Here is an 18045-nt window from a genome sequence, read left to right as displayed (position 1 = left end):
AAAACTTTTGCATAGTACTTCATAAAGATTAATTAAATAATTAAAAATGCGTGTTTGAGTCGAACATCTAAAGTCCATTGACGTTCATTCGATATTTTTCTTCAAAGCAACTTACAGTTATTTACCCCTTTATACAGCAGAGTAACTTTCCTGGAGCAGTTTTATGGTAGCTACCTTGCTCAACGATACTACAGATGGGATTCAAACCTGTGCCCCCTGGGTCCCCAGCAAGCAGCTGTAACCACTACACTAGTAGGTACCCCCCATTATAACCAGCTCCTTTACCTGCTTTGTACTAAAACCTCAAGTGTCCTCAAACTGGGTCCCATTTGCACACCACCCTCATTATAATATTTAAATGAGGACGCATTGGTCTGACGTGTGAGCAGAACTACAGCTGTTGTGCATATGCTGCGAATATGCAAATGTGAGCGGTTCTGCCTTCGTTCTCCCTGCTCACAAGTCCGTGTTGGACATGAATCGGAAGTGTGTGTGGTCCAGTTCGGCTTGGGAAGGATGGACACGGGTTCGTAGTTCTTCCAGGGGGTTGGGGGAGGAGCGTCTCAGTCCATACATGGAGCTCTTTATTTACACCAGGAAAGGGCTCTGTCTCTGCTGTGTTGAAGACACTTTGCCCTTTACCATGCCTTTTACCTTGACTCTCGCAGCCCCCCAAAAAAGGCCAAGAGGAGAACTGAGAGGCCCGACTCCAACATCTTCTCCATGTTCAAGCAGGAACAGATCCAGGAGCTCAAGGAGGTGCGTCCACATGTCCATCTGTCGTCTCGTTATGTTTCTTTGTTTCTCTGTCTGTCTGTCCACATGTTTGCCCGTCCATCAGTGTCTGGTTTTGCCTGCCTTAATAGTATTATTAATTAATTGTTAATTAATTAATTGGGATAATAGACACAAGGAGAGGACAGCACTGACTGTGCAGTAAACAACTTACTTTGCACAAAACACTGATGTGTTTCGGATAAGTGCTTTCATCAGCGTCCAGCGTAAGAGGGTACTAGAGCAGGAGGTGGGATTCGAACCCATCTCCATATGTGGCAAAGCAATGGCTGTAAGCATGATCCCACCTGCTGCCTCTTGGTGCAACTCTCATACAACAGCTCCTGGATGTTTGGATTCAGACTGGAACTTTCTTCTCGTTTCTCCAGGCCTCCACCGTCATGGACTAAAACTGCGATGGATTCATCGGGAAAGAGGACCCAAGGGACACCTTCGCAGCGCTGGGTATGTTCATCGCTCTGCCCTCTCCCAAAATGCACCGGCAGGGAGTCTTTTGCTTCCCGTTGCTCTGCGGGAGCTGATGCCATGCCCTCCCTCGCACCGCAGGCCGCCTGAAAATGAAGCAGGAAGAGATCGACGAGATGCTGAAGGAAGTTCCTGGACCAGTCAGCTTCGCTGTGTTCCTCACCATGTTTGGGGAAAAGCTCAAAGGTGGGGGGGCCGGGTGTCTGCGTCCCGGGTTCGAATGGGGTCTCTATGGGGTCTCTATGGGGCCCCTGTGAGATTTCAATGGGCTTCAGTCCATACAGGATTGGAGATGCTCCACCCTTGATCCAAACCTGGGTGTGAAACACATACTGTGTGTCAAGGAGTGTTATGAGCTCATCTGTGTGTTGATTTAGAACGTTAATATTTGATGCTTTTTTCAGCACATTTTAGGTTGTGCCATAAATCACTTGTGTATTTTGTCAACAGACCCTGCTGGTGACCTCCTTTTTTGTTCACTTTCCTCCCCTCTAATTGCTTTATGGATTTGGTCAATATTATTAAAATGATGTATTTGACATTGGTGGAAGCCTCGTGTGTGTGTGTGTGTGTGTGTGTGTGTGTGTGTGTGTGTGTGTGAAGGCAAATATATACCCAAATGAAGCTCAGAGTGCCTGTAATTTAAACAAGGTGACGTTTTTGTCTGTAGGGAACTGGTTTGCATCTAATTTGCATATCATTTTCTGTCGTGTTGTAAGGAATGTTAGGGGCCGAACACTGAAGCCCACGTGTCCAGTGTCACTCCAAAGTCACTTTTACTCCTAAGTTATTGTCATTGAAGTTCGTACCACTGACATCCCTCCATTTACTCATTGGTTAATGTTCCATTAAAGCCACAGGTGAAGCTATTATAAAAAACTTAGATTCTTGGTTCTGGCTCCGTTGTGGTGGAATGACCTCCCCCTCTCCCTCAGAACTGCTGAATCTCTGTCCGCATTTCAAAAGGGTCTGAAAACTCACCTCTTCTAGACTCACTTCGCCCATCATCTCTTAAATTCATGTAAGGTGTAAATGTTCATGCACCATAGCTTTGAGATCGTGCCTGGATAAACCTTTACACAGCCGTAATGTAACGTAAATGATTATACATTGTCTGAACCGCTTGTCCCATACGGGGTCGCGGGGAACCGGAGCCTAACCCGGCAACACAGGGCGTAAGGCTGAAGGGGGAGGGGACACACCCAGGACGGGACGCCAGTCCGTCGCAAGGCGCCCCAAGCGGGATTCGAACCCCAGACCCACCAGAGAGCAGGACCCGACCCAACCAGCTGCACCACAACGCCCCCCGTAAAAGGTTATATGTATCTCCAAAAAAAAAAAAAAAATTTACTAGGAAGGTGATCAAGAATCGTCGATATTCTGATAAAGTTTTATGCAGCTACTCGTGTGATGAACATTGTTCATATGGTGGAAAGAAAATAACTAACTGTAGTTAAGAATCACACGTGTGCATCTAAATGTCTCTTTCTGCTAATGGAATGAACACATTGTATTTTCTATGAGATGTTCGTCGCTTTGGAGAAAAGCGTCTGCTAATTGAATACATGTAAATGTAAAAAAGTAGTGGGGCACAGCGGTGCAGTGGGTTGGACCAGGTCCTGCTCTCCAGTGGGCCTGGGTTCAAGTCCTGCTTGGGGTGCCTTGCGACAGACTGGCGTCCCGTCCTGGGTGTGTCCCCTCCCCCTCCGGCCTTACGTCCTGTGTTGCCGGGTAGGCTCCGGTTCCCCACGACCCCGTATGGGACAAGCGGTTCAGAAAGAATTATTATCATTACATTATTATTACATTTATTTTGAACTTCCAATTACATTAAAATGAAAACTCATTTAATATTACTAAAAACAAAAATGTGCCATCTGTACAATCTACGGTGTCTAAGCATATATGTTGAAACTCAATCATTTGGAAATATTGTCCAAAACTCAGCAATAAGTGATCTGAAGCGGAAGGATAAGGAGAAGAGTTCCAGCAGAGGGGTCTCACAGTTTTCCAACAATAGATGGCAACATTGGACAATGTTTTAAAGCTTCAAAAATTCGGGTTATATAGACACTCATATTTTTATTTGTTCGGTATTAATATTTTGTAATCAGTCCCCGTAATTTTCCAAAACTGTCAGGTCTATATACTACAAAAATTTTTTAAGAATGTTAATTTTGGATCAGTTTTAGCATTTAAAATATTATTATCATACTGACCCATCTCAACTGCAACCGCCTGGAAGATCTCCCATGTGTTCATCTTTGTTTCATATAAGTCATCGCTCATAACACATGCAAGTACACAAATAGCATTTAACGCAACCAGTTTGAACCGGATGTATTTTTGGCTGATTAATGTAATAACCTCTTTTTCTGGGTTCCTAGGCCAGCTTCACCATTTCACACTTTTCCCAAAAATCTGGGCCACGATAGACTGCATTCCGAATACACCGATTCATCCTCATTTAATGGTGATACGAAAGTAGGAAGGGTAAAACGAAGATGCGCTCAATAACTTACTCAGCTCTACTGTATTTTGATGTAAAATCGCGTTACCGGGGCCTGCAGTAACCAAGGTTTAAAGTATAGAATGACAGTAAATAGTGGATATAAAGGGACCCATCAGTGGAACAGAAAGAATATTTCATCCTTTTGACGTTCACTATTTGCATGAATCACATAAAAATTCCATATGTTTCTTTTCCAGCGCAATTCTAACTAATTCAGTCTTTGTTACTGTCAAGGACGGTGTGTGTTACTTGCTAAATGACTTGTGTATTTGAAAAAAAAAACACACATTTAAACATATTTACGAATGTATGTATTTCTGGAATTCATTTATTTATTCAGATATGTGTTAGGTGTCTATTTGCAATGCCTAATAATATTGATATAATATTAATATTATTAGGCAAAATTAATATCATGTTTATTAATAGGTGTCTATTTGCAATGCATTGCAAATAGACACCTATTAATAAATATAATATTAATTATTATATATTAATATCATAAATTCAGGCTTCCCATCCATAGGACAAAGCACATGAGTGACTCAAGAGTTAATACACCCTTTTCAGGGACTGAGTGTGTTATAAACATGAAGTTAGAGCTGGAAAATACTAATATTTATGAAAGGAGCAGCTTCCACTCTCTAGAATGACTGAGTAATTGGAATTATTCTTTCAACCTGACAGGAGCAATCTGGATAATCTCTTCATGTAACGTGCAGTATTATTTCAGCGAATTACCATTAACGTGATTGTTTTTCTTGTGTTTTCAAGCTCTTGCTTACAGCATCCAGATGTACAATACATATTCATATATAAAATATCATATGCTTAGTATATGATGTAGAATCTTGACAGTGCAGCACATCTGCAAGTTGTCCTAACTGCACACATTTGAATATTTCAGGCTGTTCTTTGTATTACTATAAGCATCAGTTGTCCGAAAAAGGACAATAAATAAGAAATAATAAATAATAACCCTAATTTGCATCTTGACACTTATCTGTTGCACTTGGTGAAAAAGGTCATTCAGTGAAAGGTACTTTGAACAGACAGACATCTGAGTACCTGACCACACCCTAGTACTCCAAGGTCCATCCAATAGAAGGGAACCAGCAGGATTCTGATGTCTTCCTGATGGATCTTTCTGAGGACGATCGGTTTACAATCAGGGTTCTACAGTCCAGCTGTTAGCAGCGTTCTCGGGTCTTTATTCCGAGACCCATGAGAGAACTTTTAAAAAATAAAAATAAAAAACCAACCTGAAAAGCAGGCCCCCCGAGAGCTCAGATGAGGTTATTTCATGCTGTGAGGCCCCCCCTCCCCTCCAGTGTTTGGGAAGGGGGTAGAAAATATTTAAATATAAAAAATGTCATGTGAAAAAATGTGTTTGTGAAATGTATGACAGTAAAGTGTTATTTAGCTGTAGTTCTAGGCTCTCCGGCTTGAGTCGTTGGTAGAATTACAGTGTAATGCACCCTTGGCCGAGGTGTGTGTGTGTGTGTGTGTCCATGAAGTGAGACCCAGGTCTAATCCTCACCCCCCCCTCATGGTTCCTGTTCAAACAGCAACAACAGGATCATACTAAATGATTTCCAGCTGGTTCAAAAAAAAATCAGCTTCACTCTGAAAACCCAAGTTGGGTGGTGTGTGAAAGGGGGGCAACAGAGCAAAGTTCCCAAGTGTCCAGTATAACAAAATATCCAACAGAAGAGTCCTGAAGAAGAATGAAATGGGAGTATCCAATAGAAACCTACAGAATAATAAGTATCCAATAGAAATATCCAATAGAAGTGGATAGAATAAGAAGTATCCAACAGAAGTATGCAATAGAAGTGTGAAGAATAAAAAGTATCCAACAGAAGCATCCAATAGAAGTGTACAGAATAATAAGTGTCCAATAGAAGTATCCAATAGAAGTGTGAAGAACAAAAAGTATCCAATAGAATTGTGCAGAATAATAAGTTTCCAACAGAAGTATCCAATAGAAGTGTGAAGAACAAAAAAGTATCCAATAGAATTGTGCAGAATAACAATAATAAGTTTTCAACAGAAGTATGTTAAGGAAAGACGGAGCATAAGAAGCACCCAAGACAAGTATCGTGCAGAAGGAGTGTTCAACAGAAGGGGTGGGGGTGGGGGTGGGGCCTGGGGTGGGGGGGGGTATCTGACAGAGGGCTCCTCCTGGCTGCAGTCCGCGCGCCGCGCGCGCGCTGCTCGCGATCCGACGCCGGTGCGCCAGGGAGCGGCTCCCCAACGAGCGAGGACTCGTCCGAAGAGCGCGAGCGCAGCGGACACCCGCGGAAGGGACACTTGACTTGTGACTCGGAGGCCGCTTGGCTTGTCCAACTTGGACATTTCTCACGTCCACGGTCCAGCTGCTCTTTGTGGACAGAACCATGGCGGACGTGGACAAGCTCAACATCGACAGTGTCATTCAGCGCCTTTTGGAAGGTGAGCGCCGAAGCCGGGCGACCGATCATCATCATCATCATCATCATCATCATCATCATCGTCGTCGTCGTCCTCAGCATCTGTTCTTTAACCCTTTCTAACGGCTTGTGTCCGCTGTTCCAGTGGTAAAAAGTCCTTCATGTCCTTTACTTCCTTTACCTTTTATTTATGAGGGTCACATTGATCACACTGATCAATAATTCGGTGTCCCGCACCGTCTCTTACAGCCCCGTTCATAGAACTGGTTTAAAGCGCTTTTTTCCGACCTGTTTGTTGGCCGTACAGTTGGTGATTAAACCTGTTAAATTTACTGTCTCTATATAGAAAATACTAAATATTTCTCTGTAGTAGTGTCACAGAAATATGATCAGGCTTGGATTCTTGCCACACTGACACCAGAAATTAAATTAAATGTTGGCTCCAAATGACTTATAAAGGTTTCTGCAATGTGACTTTGTGCAGTTCCCACTATTTTTGTCCTGTTAGCGGTTCATCCGTGTCCTGTATGTGTGCTCTACTGTTCAGTATAGTGGAATATGAATTATCCTACAAATATCTATTATGCATGTCTTTATACCCATTTATGTAAATAAATAACGGGGACAGGTGGAGGGTCGGTCGATCGGCGGTCGGGGTCAGAGCGGGAATCCACGGGCGAGGTCAGGAGAGTCGGTCGAACGGCGATCGGAGTTGAAACGAAGATCCGTGGACGTGGTCGAGAAACAAAGCTAGGGGTCAAAACCGGAGAACGTGAACTGAGAGCCGGAGATGCCTATGAGCAAGGAGTCACAAGGAAGGGCGGTCGTCCCTGACGAGATTCCGCAAGGGTATGGGAGCTGAGGAGGGTCTTTTAAAGGGTGAGCGGTTAACCAGGTGCTGGAGCAGAGTCAGGTGTTGTCGGTTGAGTTGTGGGCGAGGATGTGACACACACACATTTAGACAGTGTGTGCACACACATTGTCTGAAACCGCCTGTCCCACGCAGGGTAGCAGCAAAGCTGGAGAGGGAGGGGACACACCTAGGGCAGGACACCAGCAAGGCACCCCAAGCAGGACTCGAACCCCAGACCCGCCAGAGAGCGGGACCCGGCCAAACCGGCTGCGTCACCGCACCCCCCATATATATATATACATATGAAACAACTGCTTTCCCAAAGTTTCAGGAGCAGCAGTTTCCACTTTGTACTGAACATCCTGCAGTGGATCTTTCGCCAAATCTTGGTACCACCTGCACCTTTGAAGATGTCGCTTTGCTGCCTTTTCCCAGGGCAGAACTGCTCATTAAACATGATGTTAAGTAGAATAAATTGCTGTTTGCACAGAGACATGGCGGGAGTGGGTGAGGGGGACACAGAGCTGTCATCAAGGCACAGGGAGCTCTAATCCCAGCTAGTGAGGCAGGTGACTGCTTGTCTCCAACAGGGGATCACACCTTCAGCATGTTCTTCCCCACCTGTCTGGACTCAGATGAACTTTGAGTGTCCTCTGGCAGAACAAGGTCTTCGTGTCCAAAGCCAGTATCACTAAAGCGGTGGAGTGTACAGCAGCTGGAGGAACATTTACTGAACCCTAAACGGCACTGATTGAAAGCAGTGACCATGCAGTCTGATGGAAATAGTGTCATCTGAGAACAAGGGTGATTTGCATACCCAAAATTACCTCTGAAGGTACGAGAGGGTGGGACTGGCCATTGTGTTCAACTTGTTGTCGCAAAAGGTGACGGCTCACTCTCTGGTGTCTTCGTGACAGTGTTACCAGAACATGCAGCAGCCCTGGAGTCAAGTGTGACGTTCATGATGGCGGAAGGTACCGTGAGAAGAGAGGAGCCAGGATGATGGGAAGGTGGTCGGTGTCAAGCCACTCAATCAGCATGTGCTTCGCTGGTGCCAACTAGAGGAAATGGGAAGAGTTCAGGTGGTTCTCTCGGTAGCCAAATGACCGGACCGTGGTTAAGGAACAGAGCATTTGATCAGAAGGTTAGAAGGCGAAGTTCCTTGAGGAGCCTGGCTGTTGAGTCCTGGAGACGATCGCACTGCTTGAACTGATCCGGCGAAGAGATTCAGCTATGTTGGTGTAAAAGGGTGTAAGTGCGGAACTGTAAGCTCAAAGCAAGAAACAACAGGGAGTCTCAGCGGGGATTTAACGATGAAGACTCAAAAGAGGCCTAACGGGGAGCTGATAGGATGACATTGTTGAGCAGATTATCGTCCATCAGTCCTGTGTTTGACAGATGTCCTTTTCCAGGGGATCTGGTGAGGTCCAGAGTCTACTAAGGTATGAGAAAGTTCCAGAACCCAGAAGAACATTTTAAAGAGTTGCATGTTGAGTTGAGTGTTGAGGAATTTCCTGAAGTAGAAGGTGAAACAGTCTGTTAGTCCTCCCTCCCTCAAAACTAAAAAAAAAAAAAAAGATGTGAGCCATGAGTCGGTTGAGTTTGAATGTGAAACTCTCGGAAGCATCAGCCGTAAACGTGGTGAAATTAAAGGTCACGTCCCCAGGAAGCTGCTCTGTTAGGCCTGGTTGGAGTGGAGGAGGGAAAAGACACAACAATATATTTCCGTGGCTGTTGAAAAGTTGAGTTTAAGCGGCTCTAAGTCTTCATCTGAGCTCCATGCGAAAGACGTGAATCAGCAGTAGAGAATTACAGTGAAAGTGCTGAGCAGCAGTTACAGCATATTTACTCTCTGCAGGATCATCCCATCGCTTAGGGAAGCAGATCCCTGGAAATTGGAGGGAAAAAGCATAGCGATGTTTTCTCCAAAAAAAAGAAAAGAAAAGAAACACTGGGTGCTTTGGAGCGATGCTGCTTCCTGCAGTGATGCTCATTTGGAGGAGATGCCCGCCTGGGGCAGGTAGGAACCAGGTGTTCCGCTGCAGCCCTCAGCGTCTGCAGCACTTTCCCTATTTGGGGAAAAAATGATTTATTTACATTTACAATTTAAAGGTGAGTTAATTAAAACATGAAATTAATTAATACCTTATTTCAGTATTTAATTTTCGCCTCCAGTCAGTGCAAGAGTTCACTTATTGATTTTTGTTGCTTATGTAGCAGAGCCTAATAGTTTGATTTCCTTTATATATTTATGCAAACAGATTGACCATAAATACACAAATAAATGAAAATTTTGGAGCAGCAACAATAAGGGAACATAAAATTTTTCACATTCCTGTTACGCTGAATTATGCAAATGAGCTGCACGGGCTAATATTTCAAACTTTGCTGTAACTATAATGAAAGGCTGGATTTTTTCCTTTCAGCTGCAGCGCACTCCTCTATGATTTCGGGATGAACGGCGGCTGACCGTTGACCGCTGTTCAGGTGGCTGGATAAGCAGGGCCTGGGTGGAAGGGTGCGACACGACATACCTGCAGCTGGTGTAAAACTTTATTTTTAATCATTCAGCCCTCACATTACCTCCTGTTTGCACCCGGCAGAGGAGGTCCCGGTATTATCTCATCTTAATTTTAGGCTTACCGTGGTAAGCTGTGGTACAATGCAGACACCTGAAGCTTGGTGTGTGGATGTCTGGTAAATGCAGTAAGAGCTCAGCCTCTCTGCCAACACGTCAGAAAACGGACTGATTTTTTTTTCGCGTCAGTGTGACGTGTCGTATGAATTTGTTGGGTGCCCAAAACCTCTCAACATAAGAGACTCGTTCTATGTGCTGAACAGTCTGTGTTTCAGATCTGCTGCTGATTTCATCTCCGCAGCTCCTGCAGAAAGAATAATGACTGAATTTCTATGTAATAAAATAAATCTGCTTAGCAGGGACTGAACACGGTTCACCATTATTTTGATCATGTTTACTATGATATACTTACTTATGATCATAGCAGATGGTGTTGGATTCATTTATGTAGCTGTCAGGAGATCAGAAGGGAGTGAAGTGGTTCTGAAGGAGGTGGATTTGAGAACCTTCTTGGAAGTCAGGGGGGCTTCAGCAGCTCCGAGGGACAGAGGGAGCTCATTCCACCACAAAACCGAGAACCAGTCGGAATTTCACTTTCGGACCTCTCCTGGGTGGAGCCGTCAAGTCTTGAAGTTGACCTGGGCAGCGATAGGGAGCTCTTCTCTTCTTGACATAACGAGGGAAACTTAATTGTGAACGACTACTTTTCATACAATGTCTGGCTAATTGATGATTTCTTTTCACATTTTCACATTTGAACAGGACACTTGCAGTACAGCCACCTATAGGGGTTTATTCTGAGCAGTGAGCTGCGTAACCTCTCCCTCTTCCCCTTTCCTCTCCGCCGAATGGAAGTGCCAAGGCTTTCATGAGCTGAGCATCAGGGGTCAGTCAGTCGTGCTCGAAGTAGGACACTGCGGCCTATAAATAGGAAAATAAAATAAATCCTTCGTTTTTCACCGCCGTCAACCTACTTTTTCGGCACACTGAGAGCTCTTGGGGCTTCGGGAGGCTGTTTATGCAGCGTCGCACATGGGAAGCAGGTGGCAGAGCGGTTGAGGAAGTACCTCTGTGAACACGAAGCTCTGCTTCAGGTTCTGCAAGCAGCCCTTCTGTTGTACCTTTGAGGGGGAAAAAAAGCAGAATTGATGCTGTAAACATCCAGTGTGAGCTATGAAGTGAGCTACTTGCTTATTTGTGTATCTTATAATATCTAAAAAAAAAAAAAATTAGTGAGACGCTATCGGGATTTGTCTATCCTGTGTTTTATGCACCTACTCGATCGATGAACCTCAGTGCAGCAAGTGGTAGGTAACGAACTAGGTTTGCTTGAGACTTTCATGTCTGAAGCTATGTCTCCTTCTCTCAATGTAGTGCATAAATTGTACTTTTGCTGAGATGTATGTCGCTTTGGACAAAAGCGTCTGCTAAATGAATAAATGTAAATGGAAAATTGTTTTGATAATATAATGATCACGCATGTCGATGTCGAGCACATAGCGCATGCTATCGCCAACGCAGCTCCACTTATCTCTTTCAGTGAGGGGTTCGAAGCCCGGGAAGAACGTGCAGCTGCAGGAAGGCGAGATCCGCGGCCTGTGCCTGAAGTCGCGCGAGATCTTCCTTAGTCAGCCCATCCTGCTGGAGCTGGAGGCACCACTCAAGATCTGCGGTGGGTACCTGTTGCCATGACAACAGCTTGCTGGTAGGAGGGGTTTGTTGGTATCTGGTCTGTCTCAGGTGAGCCTGCATATCCACCTGTGAACTCTCGGAAGGAACCAGGAGGTTGAATAAAAGGCAGTTGTTATTTTCAGTTCAATAGAAGTTTGACACCCGTAAATTGTGCCACTTGGGACAAATCACCTGGCTTTTGTGGAGTGTAATATAGTAATTACCACAGTAACAGTTTAAGGCGAAACAGAAAATATTGGCACAAAGTCAATAAACTTCCAGGCAGAGAAGGAGAATAATGACCATCTTTTGTTGTGATGGTGGTACTGAAGGGCTTCAGAATGATGCTCAAAGACCTTCAAAGCATTCAGTCAATGATTTCTAATTATGATGCTCAATCAACTTGTGCAGGTGACATCCACGGTCAGTACTACGACCTCCTGCGGCTCTTCGAATACGGCGGCTACCCACCCGAGAGCAACTACCTGTTCCTGGGTGACTACGTGGATCGGGGCAAACAGTCTCTGGAGACCATCTGCCTGCTGCTTGCCTACAAGATCAAGTACCCCGAGAACTTCTTTCTGCTGAGGGGGAACCACGAGTGTGCATCCATCAACAGGATATACGGCTTCTATGACGAGTGTGAGTCCACCCTGGCTCTCGAACCCCGGCCACAGTGTGACTGAGTAATACTATCAGCTTCAGTCTGCTGGAACTGGCTTGCAGCAGGGGGTTGGGTTGTTGGGTTATTAGTGGCCATTCATTAGTGGACCCAACCATTAGTGGTTATTAGTTCATTCTACTTGAACTGGCCTCTGGTAGGGGGTTGGGTTGTTGGGTTATTAGTGGCCATTCATTAGTGGACCCAACCATTAGTGGTTATTAGTTCATTCTACTTGAACTGGCCTCTGGTAGGGGGTTGGGTTGTTGGGTTATTAGTGGCCATGGAGTATTTAAATAGTCTGCTCGACAGAGTAAGATACCCAGATGTTCTTGATTGCCAATCTTAAGGCACAGGAAGTAAATAGATTTCCCGGCAAGAGCGCAACCCCTTGCAAGAGTAAGATATCATCACCCCGGTCAACAAGTCCAGCATCGTTTCCTTGCAAATTCTACTGCCCTCAATATAAGGGGTTGGTTGGTGTTTTGCAGGCAGAAGACGTTATAGCGTGAAGCTGTGGAAGACCTTCACAGACTGCTTCAACTGCCTCCCAATCGCAGCCATTGTGGATGAGAAGATATTCTGCTGCCACGGAGGTAGATGTTTAATTCGCTTTACTGGTTACAGACTACTCTTCTCACCGAGGGGACACGGAGCACTGAGCAAAGCTGATGCAGCACAGAGCAGCAACACAATTATAGATGCGGCACAGAGTAGCAACAATTACAGTTCCCATTAGGATAAGCCACATGGCAGTTGAGGAGAGGAAAACAAAAAGGTCCCACCTCGAAGAGCGGGTCCGAGTACCAGTATCTGCCCACCCCTGCTGTAGTGATGTGGTGATGCTGGCCTGAGTTAGAGCATTGCCAGCATCCCTTGTGATGTACCAAGCCAGTTCAGGGTCCTTAAACTGTTTTGTTTGAACTTATCATGAGTGCAGCTTGTCCCACAGACCAGGCTTCTCTGATGGCCTCATTTGCAGAGTAGAGCTTATCTGCCAAAAATGCCATCAACCACCTCCCTGCAAAATAGGGCACGCTTTAATTTTAACTTGTTTTTTGTTTTTCTTGGCTAAGTGGCCACGCGGTCGGAAAGGAGTTACACTCAAAAAAAGACCCATTTCTGGATCCTTAGCATTTAAGAGCCGGGGTCACATGAATATGCCTTGATAAGATGAAGATGACCGTAGAGGGGAGGAATGCTGTAGGGAGGAGAGGATCAACCGCACTCTTGGGACACGGGTCGTCAGCACAGCTAAAGGAATTTCCCAGAAGCACTTGGGCCAGCAGTAACGCTTACTTTCCTCCGCAGGCCTGTCTCCGGACCTCCAGTCTATGGAGCAGATCCGGCGGATCATGCGGCCCACGGACGTGCCGGACCAGGGCCTGCTGTGCGACCTGCTGTGGTCGGACCCGGACAAGGACGTGCTGGGCTGGGGCGAGAACGACCGTGGAGTCTCCTTCACCTTCGGGGCTGAGGTGGTGGCCAAGTTCCTCCACAAGCACGACCTGGACCTCATCTGTCGGGCCCACCAGGTGCGACCTGAGTTGGTTTTGGGCGTCTCCGTGACCACGCTGCTCAAACCACCACCACGTCTGTCCTGCTTGTGCCTCAACCACTTTGGGCTGCGGATGGCAGCCAAACACATGCGAGGCATTTGAAGTGAGCTGGCAGGGTTGAAGGAACCGCGCTAAAGATAGCTACCATGGTCAATGCCAAGGGTCTCTGGAATGCTGGGAGGAGACCAAAAACAGGGTGTTCCAGACAAGGACACAGCGACCCTCTAATTGGGGTGGCTGTTCCTTTCTTTGCTTCTGCCCCCTTTGCTTTGTCACCATCTCTCCCTGTTTCTTCCCGCCCACCCCTCTCTGGCAGACTCCACCCCTTTCTTGCTGACCCCACCCCTCCCAGCCACTGAAGCAAAGTCAGATGCCAACCGAGAAATGTACCTGAAAACCAGGTGCCTGTTTCTGCACTACAGTGCATGGTGGCACAACGAGTAGCGCCTGGGTGGTGCAGGACATGGGTTCGATCCCCGCTCAGTCTCCGTGAAGTTTGTTTGTTCTCCCCATGTCTGCATGGGTTTCCTCCGGGTGCTCTGGTTTCCTCCCACACTCCAAAGACATGCCGTTCAGGTTCCCCCATAGTGTGTGAGCGAGAGAGAGAGTGTGTGTTCCACTGATGTATGGATGAGTGACCCAGTGTAAGTAGAGTATCTAGCAGTGCAAGTCACCTCGGTGAATAAGGTGTGTGGGCTGATAAAACTACACAGAGTCCATTGGAAGTCACTTTGGAGAAAAGCATCTGCTAAATAAATAAATGTAAATGACTAATATGGTTTATGTGATTGCTTTAAGCGTGGGTTCGGACACGGGTTTGAATGCAGCTCAGTCTGTGTGGATGTGAATGTGGGACTTGACGCAGGAAGTCAATGGAGGGACCTGCGTTGCTCCAGTTACCGACTTCTGCTGAAATCAACAAAGTTTTGAACGCGTCCTACAGGTGGTGGAGGACGGCTATGAGTTCTTCGCCAAGCGGCAGCTCGTGACCCTGTTCTCGGCGCCGAACTACTGCGGCGAGTTTGACAACGCGGGCGCCATGATGAGCGTGGACGAGACCCTCATGTGCTCCTTCCAGGTGAGGACACAACCTTAGTCTACGACTGTCCTTCCCCTCGCCGTTCGTGCCTCGTGGCGGCGACGTTTCTCGTCAACGTCTCTCTAGTTCTCCCTGTCATTTTAAAGATCTTAAAACCGGCGGAGAAGAAGAAGCTGAACGCAACGCGACCCGCCACGCCGCCGCGGAGCATGGTCATGAAACAGCCCAAGAAGTAGAGCGGTGGACACGGGACGCCCGACGCCGACGTTGTTTCGTTTGCTTCTTTCGCGGTTTCACACACTTTTAATGCATCTTCAGCCACGTTTCTTACCTGTTCACACGGACAGGACCCCTACTCCACTGTTCCTGTGTTTCCTTCGTCGCGGAGCGACGGATTAAATTACTCTTTTACTATGATCAGCGAGCACCCGGTTACCATGTTTTACCACATTTCAAAGAACATGTTTCACTTGTAACCAATGAGGTCCAAAGAATATTTCAGAAACATGTTTTAAACAACTATTTTTCCCCAATTTGAGTGCCTCTCAGCCTTAAAAACTACACTGGGGAGCAGGAAAAAATTTTTCCGTGTCATGCAAACAAAAACCAGCGACTCCCGTAGTACTTTTTACACTGAATTCGAATATTGCTCAGAATTTCCCTATCAGAGAAGGTTTTTGAGTCACGCGCAATTTTATCCAGTTTTTTATTGGCTTTATTCGCAGCAAAGGGCCAAACAACATACAGACAGAAATGAGGGAAACGGTAAATATGTCCACATACCTGGAGCAAGGGCTCAGGGTCAAAAGGTTACATTATATCACAGGTATGATCCCGTAGCACTTTCTAGTAACTTCCAGAAGGGTGTCCAGATATTCCAGAATTCACTGAAGTTGTGTAAATCAAATGTCAAGTTTTTGAGTGGGAGAGATTTAAACACGTTTGTCATCCACATTTTTATACACCTTCCTTAATCCTAGCAGCTCTAATCTGGGGAAATTTGGCATTCGGACCCAAAGGTTGCAGGTTCAAATCCCACCTCCAGTTGTATTACCCTTGAGCAAGGTGTTGACTCTCAATTGCTCCAGTAGAACAACCCAGCTGTACAAATGGGTAAATAACTGTGTCACATAAAAAAATCATCAGCTAAATAAATTAATAATTTAATTTATTCCTCAAGTACATGAATCTAGTTCCTGTTTTATCGAAGAAGTTTTGCAGAAATCCAAGTTTGACATCCAGTGGAGGAAGGCGAACCTCTTCAGGGTCGACAAGTGGACTGTTCACCAAGTGGACCATTGATTACCTTCGCGAGAGAACAGCAATAATAATTATAACTACACTTTTCTCAGTGACTGTTATAAATATGCTGCTATGGTTAAAATGTAATTGAACGGAATGAGCCTGATATAAAAAAAATCTGATTTTATTTTCGAGTTCAGCATGAAAAAGTCTGCTGAGGGCACACATTAAATGGCAAAATTATCGTTGACCAGTGTTATCAAAATACCCAACTGAAGTGGATTCTTTATTACTAGAATAAGTGCATCAATCCAGTTAAGTTTCCAGGACCATAATTATGTATCTATATTGTGACCCAGTTCTTGTCTGTTGCTAATAAAAAATAATAAGACGACTGTCTTTTTTGAGAAGGGTTAGATATTCCACTATGTTCATATTGTGGGTATTAATTCACATATGGAACAATATTTTTAAGTGGATCCAGTGCCATCATAAACTGCAGAGAACGGGAAGGCTTCATAATGGCTCTGACCCGTTCGCTCTAGCTCTTGATTTTTAAGACTAATTTCACCGTGGGTTTTACTATGGTACCCAGGTTCAACATTCTTGTCTCATTTCACCCTCATTTCCTTTGTATAACCATGAGATGCTGAGAGCCGTTGATTTTGTTTTGCAAACACATGGTGTAAACTTCTCAAACTCATTTATATACTTGTTCAATGAAACATAAAGGTTCCTTTTTGTTTTTTTTTTTTGATTCCTCTCTTTTCAGGTACCAAAAGCTTATTGTGAGAACACTTATGCGAACGCGGCAGGCCTCCAAATGTACAGTATATCGGTACCCTGCGGCAGGGGACACAGTGGTTAGAGCCGCTGTCGTTGGCCCTAAAGTACAGCAACATGAGTACATTGAGCTAAGGGGACTTACCATGATTTTTTTTTTTTTTACCTGGTTTTAAAAAAATAATCAGTTGTATAAATGGGTGAATTATTGCAAATCACAGTCTGGAGAAGAACATTTGGACTAAATGTTCATTTCATCTCATATCCCCCTTCTATTACAATCGGCTCCATGAAATGTATGAAAAACAGCAGTAAAATACTTGATAAATATTAACTAGTTCCATAATCAATAAAAATGTCCCTGATCAGCACTGGATTTAATTTATTCATTTATCTGACACTTTTCTCCAAAGCAGCCTACAGTGTTAAGCTACTTAGTTATGTACACAATTATACAGCTGGGTAGTTCTACTGGAGCAATTTAGGGTAATTACCTTGCTCTAGGGTACTACAGCCGGGATTCAAACCTGCGACCTTTGTTCAAGTGCGGACCCTTTCCCTTTTCCCGGCCCTTTTATTATGGGCAAATTGAAGTCCGTCTTCAGCTACTAACCATTATTCATCTGACACCTTTATCTAACGCAGCCTACAGTCTTAGGGTTGTACCTAAACACTACTTGCTCCGATTTACACATCTGCAGCAGGGTCATTTTTACTGTGTGTATCCAGAGCAAGTAGCTTGATCAGGAGTACTGTAGTGGAGCAGGGATTCGAACCGATTCAGGGTATCAGCTCCAACCACCACACTACCTGCTCAGTGAGAACACAAGTCTTTGCACACAGTTAGAAATTCACACAGGGAGGTAAAAAGTACCACGTTAAATCAGTCTGGTAATACTGATGCCATCATTCCCAACCATCCCAGTACTTTTTGCACAATGTACCCTATTGTGGAGAAAGCACAGCTCTACCAGGTCGGCTGGTCTGTGGTGTCACGGGTTTGACATTATTTTCTGCTAAAGCCTCCCTGCCTCAGGCTGCAGCTCGGTTCCTCCCCGTTTACACCGCTGCTGACTCTTTACCCGGCTCCCTTCACGACGGTACAGCCTGTACCAGCTTAACCTAATAATTTACCTACACTGAGTTTTTTTTATCTAAAATTCAGTAATGATCCATAAATATGCAAAATGAGATTTCATACGCTGCTGCGTAAGAACCCAGTACTCAAACTGAAAGAATTCACTGCTTGGTTGGATTATTGCTGCAGAGTTCAGCCTGAGCCACAGGTCCTGTTACCGCGTACCCTACTTTTACTTTTCCATTTCCAGCAGTGGGTCACACTGATGGAACAGGAGCGTGACTCCTGGGAGCCTCTGAAGCAGGGAAGCAGGCAGGAAGCCTCCAGGATGCGGGAACTTCATCGCAGTGCAGGACCTCCACTACAGCGCCACCCTG

The 18045-nt window shown here is 45.2% G+C and overlaps 2 protein-coding genes and 1 long non-coding RNA gene across 3 annotated transcripts; 2 read left to right on the top strand and 1 right to left on the bottom strand.

The window, feature by feature from the left end:
- The first annotated feature begins 419 nt into the window (after positions 1-419).
- On the top strand, positions 420-1517 carry LOC108921856 (myosin regulatory light chain 2A, cardiac muscle isoform). Its single transcript, XM_074559725.1, is given in 4 exon segments — positions 420-427; positions 669-759; positions 1164-1239; positions 1342-1517. Coding segments are annotated over 4 exon segments (351 nt in total).
- Positions 1518-6006: 4489 nt separating this feature from the next.
- On the top strand, positions 6007-15397 carry LOC108921956 (serine/threonine-protein phosphatase PP1-gamma catalytic subunit-like). The gene is made up of 7 exons (XM_018731751.2): positions 6007-6226; positions 11176-11307; positions 11718-11948; positions 12459-12563; positions 13279-13502; positions 14470-14604; positions 14712-15397. The coding sequence occupies exons 1-7, from the start codon at positions 6172-6174 to the stop codon at positions 14799-14801; spliced, it is 972 nt and encodes a 323-aa protein (XP_018587267.1). The 5' UTR covers positions 6007-6171; the 3' UTR covers positions 14802-15397.
- Positions 8650-10840, bottom strand: LOC108921957 (uncharacterized). Its single transcript, XR_001965099.2, has 3 exons — positions 10703-10840; positions 10048-10556; positions 8650-9126 (listed from the first exon to the last, which is right to left on the bottom strand). It is a non-coding gene; the product is annotated as an uncharacterized LOC108921957 (long non-coding RNA).
- Positions 15398-18045: the final 2648 nt, after the last annotated feature.

The sequence above is a fragment of the Scleropages formosus genome, chromosome 17 (genome assembly GCF_900964775.1).
Source record: "Scleropages formosus chromosome 17, fSclFor1.1, whole genome shotgun sequence".
NCBI classification, from domain to species: Eukaryota; Metazoa; Chordata; class Actinopteri; order Osteoglossiformes; family Osteoglossidae; genus Scleropages; species Scleropages formosus.
The sequence above is the reverse complement of the archived record's forward strand: the minus strand, read 5'-3'. Positions and strand labels throughout refer to the sequence as shown.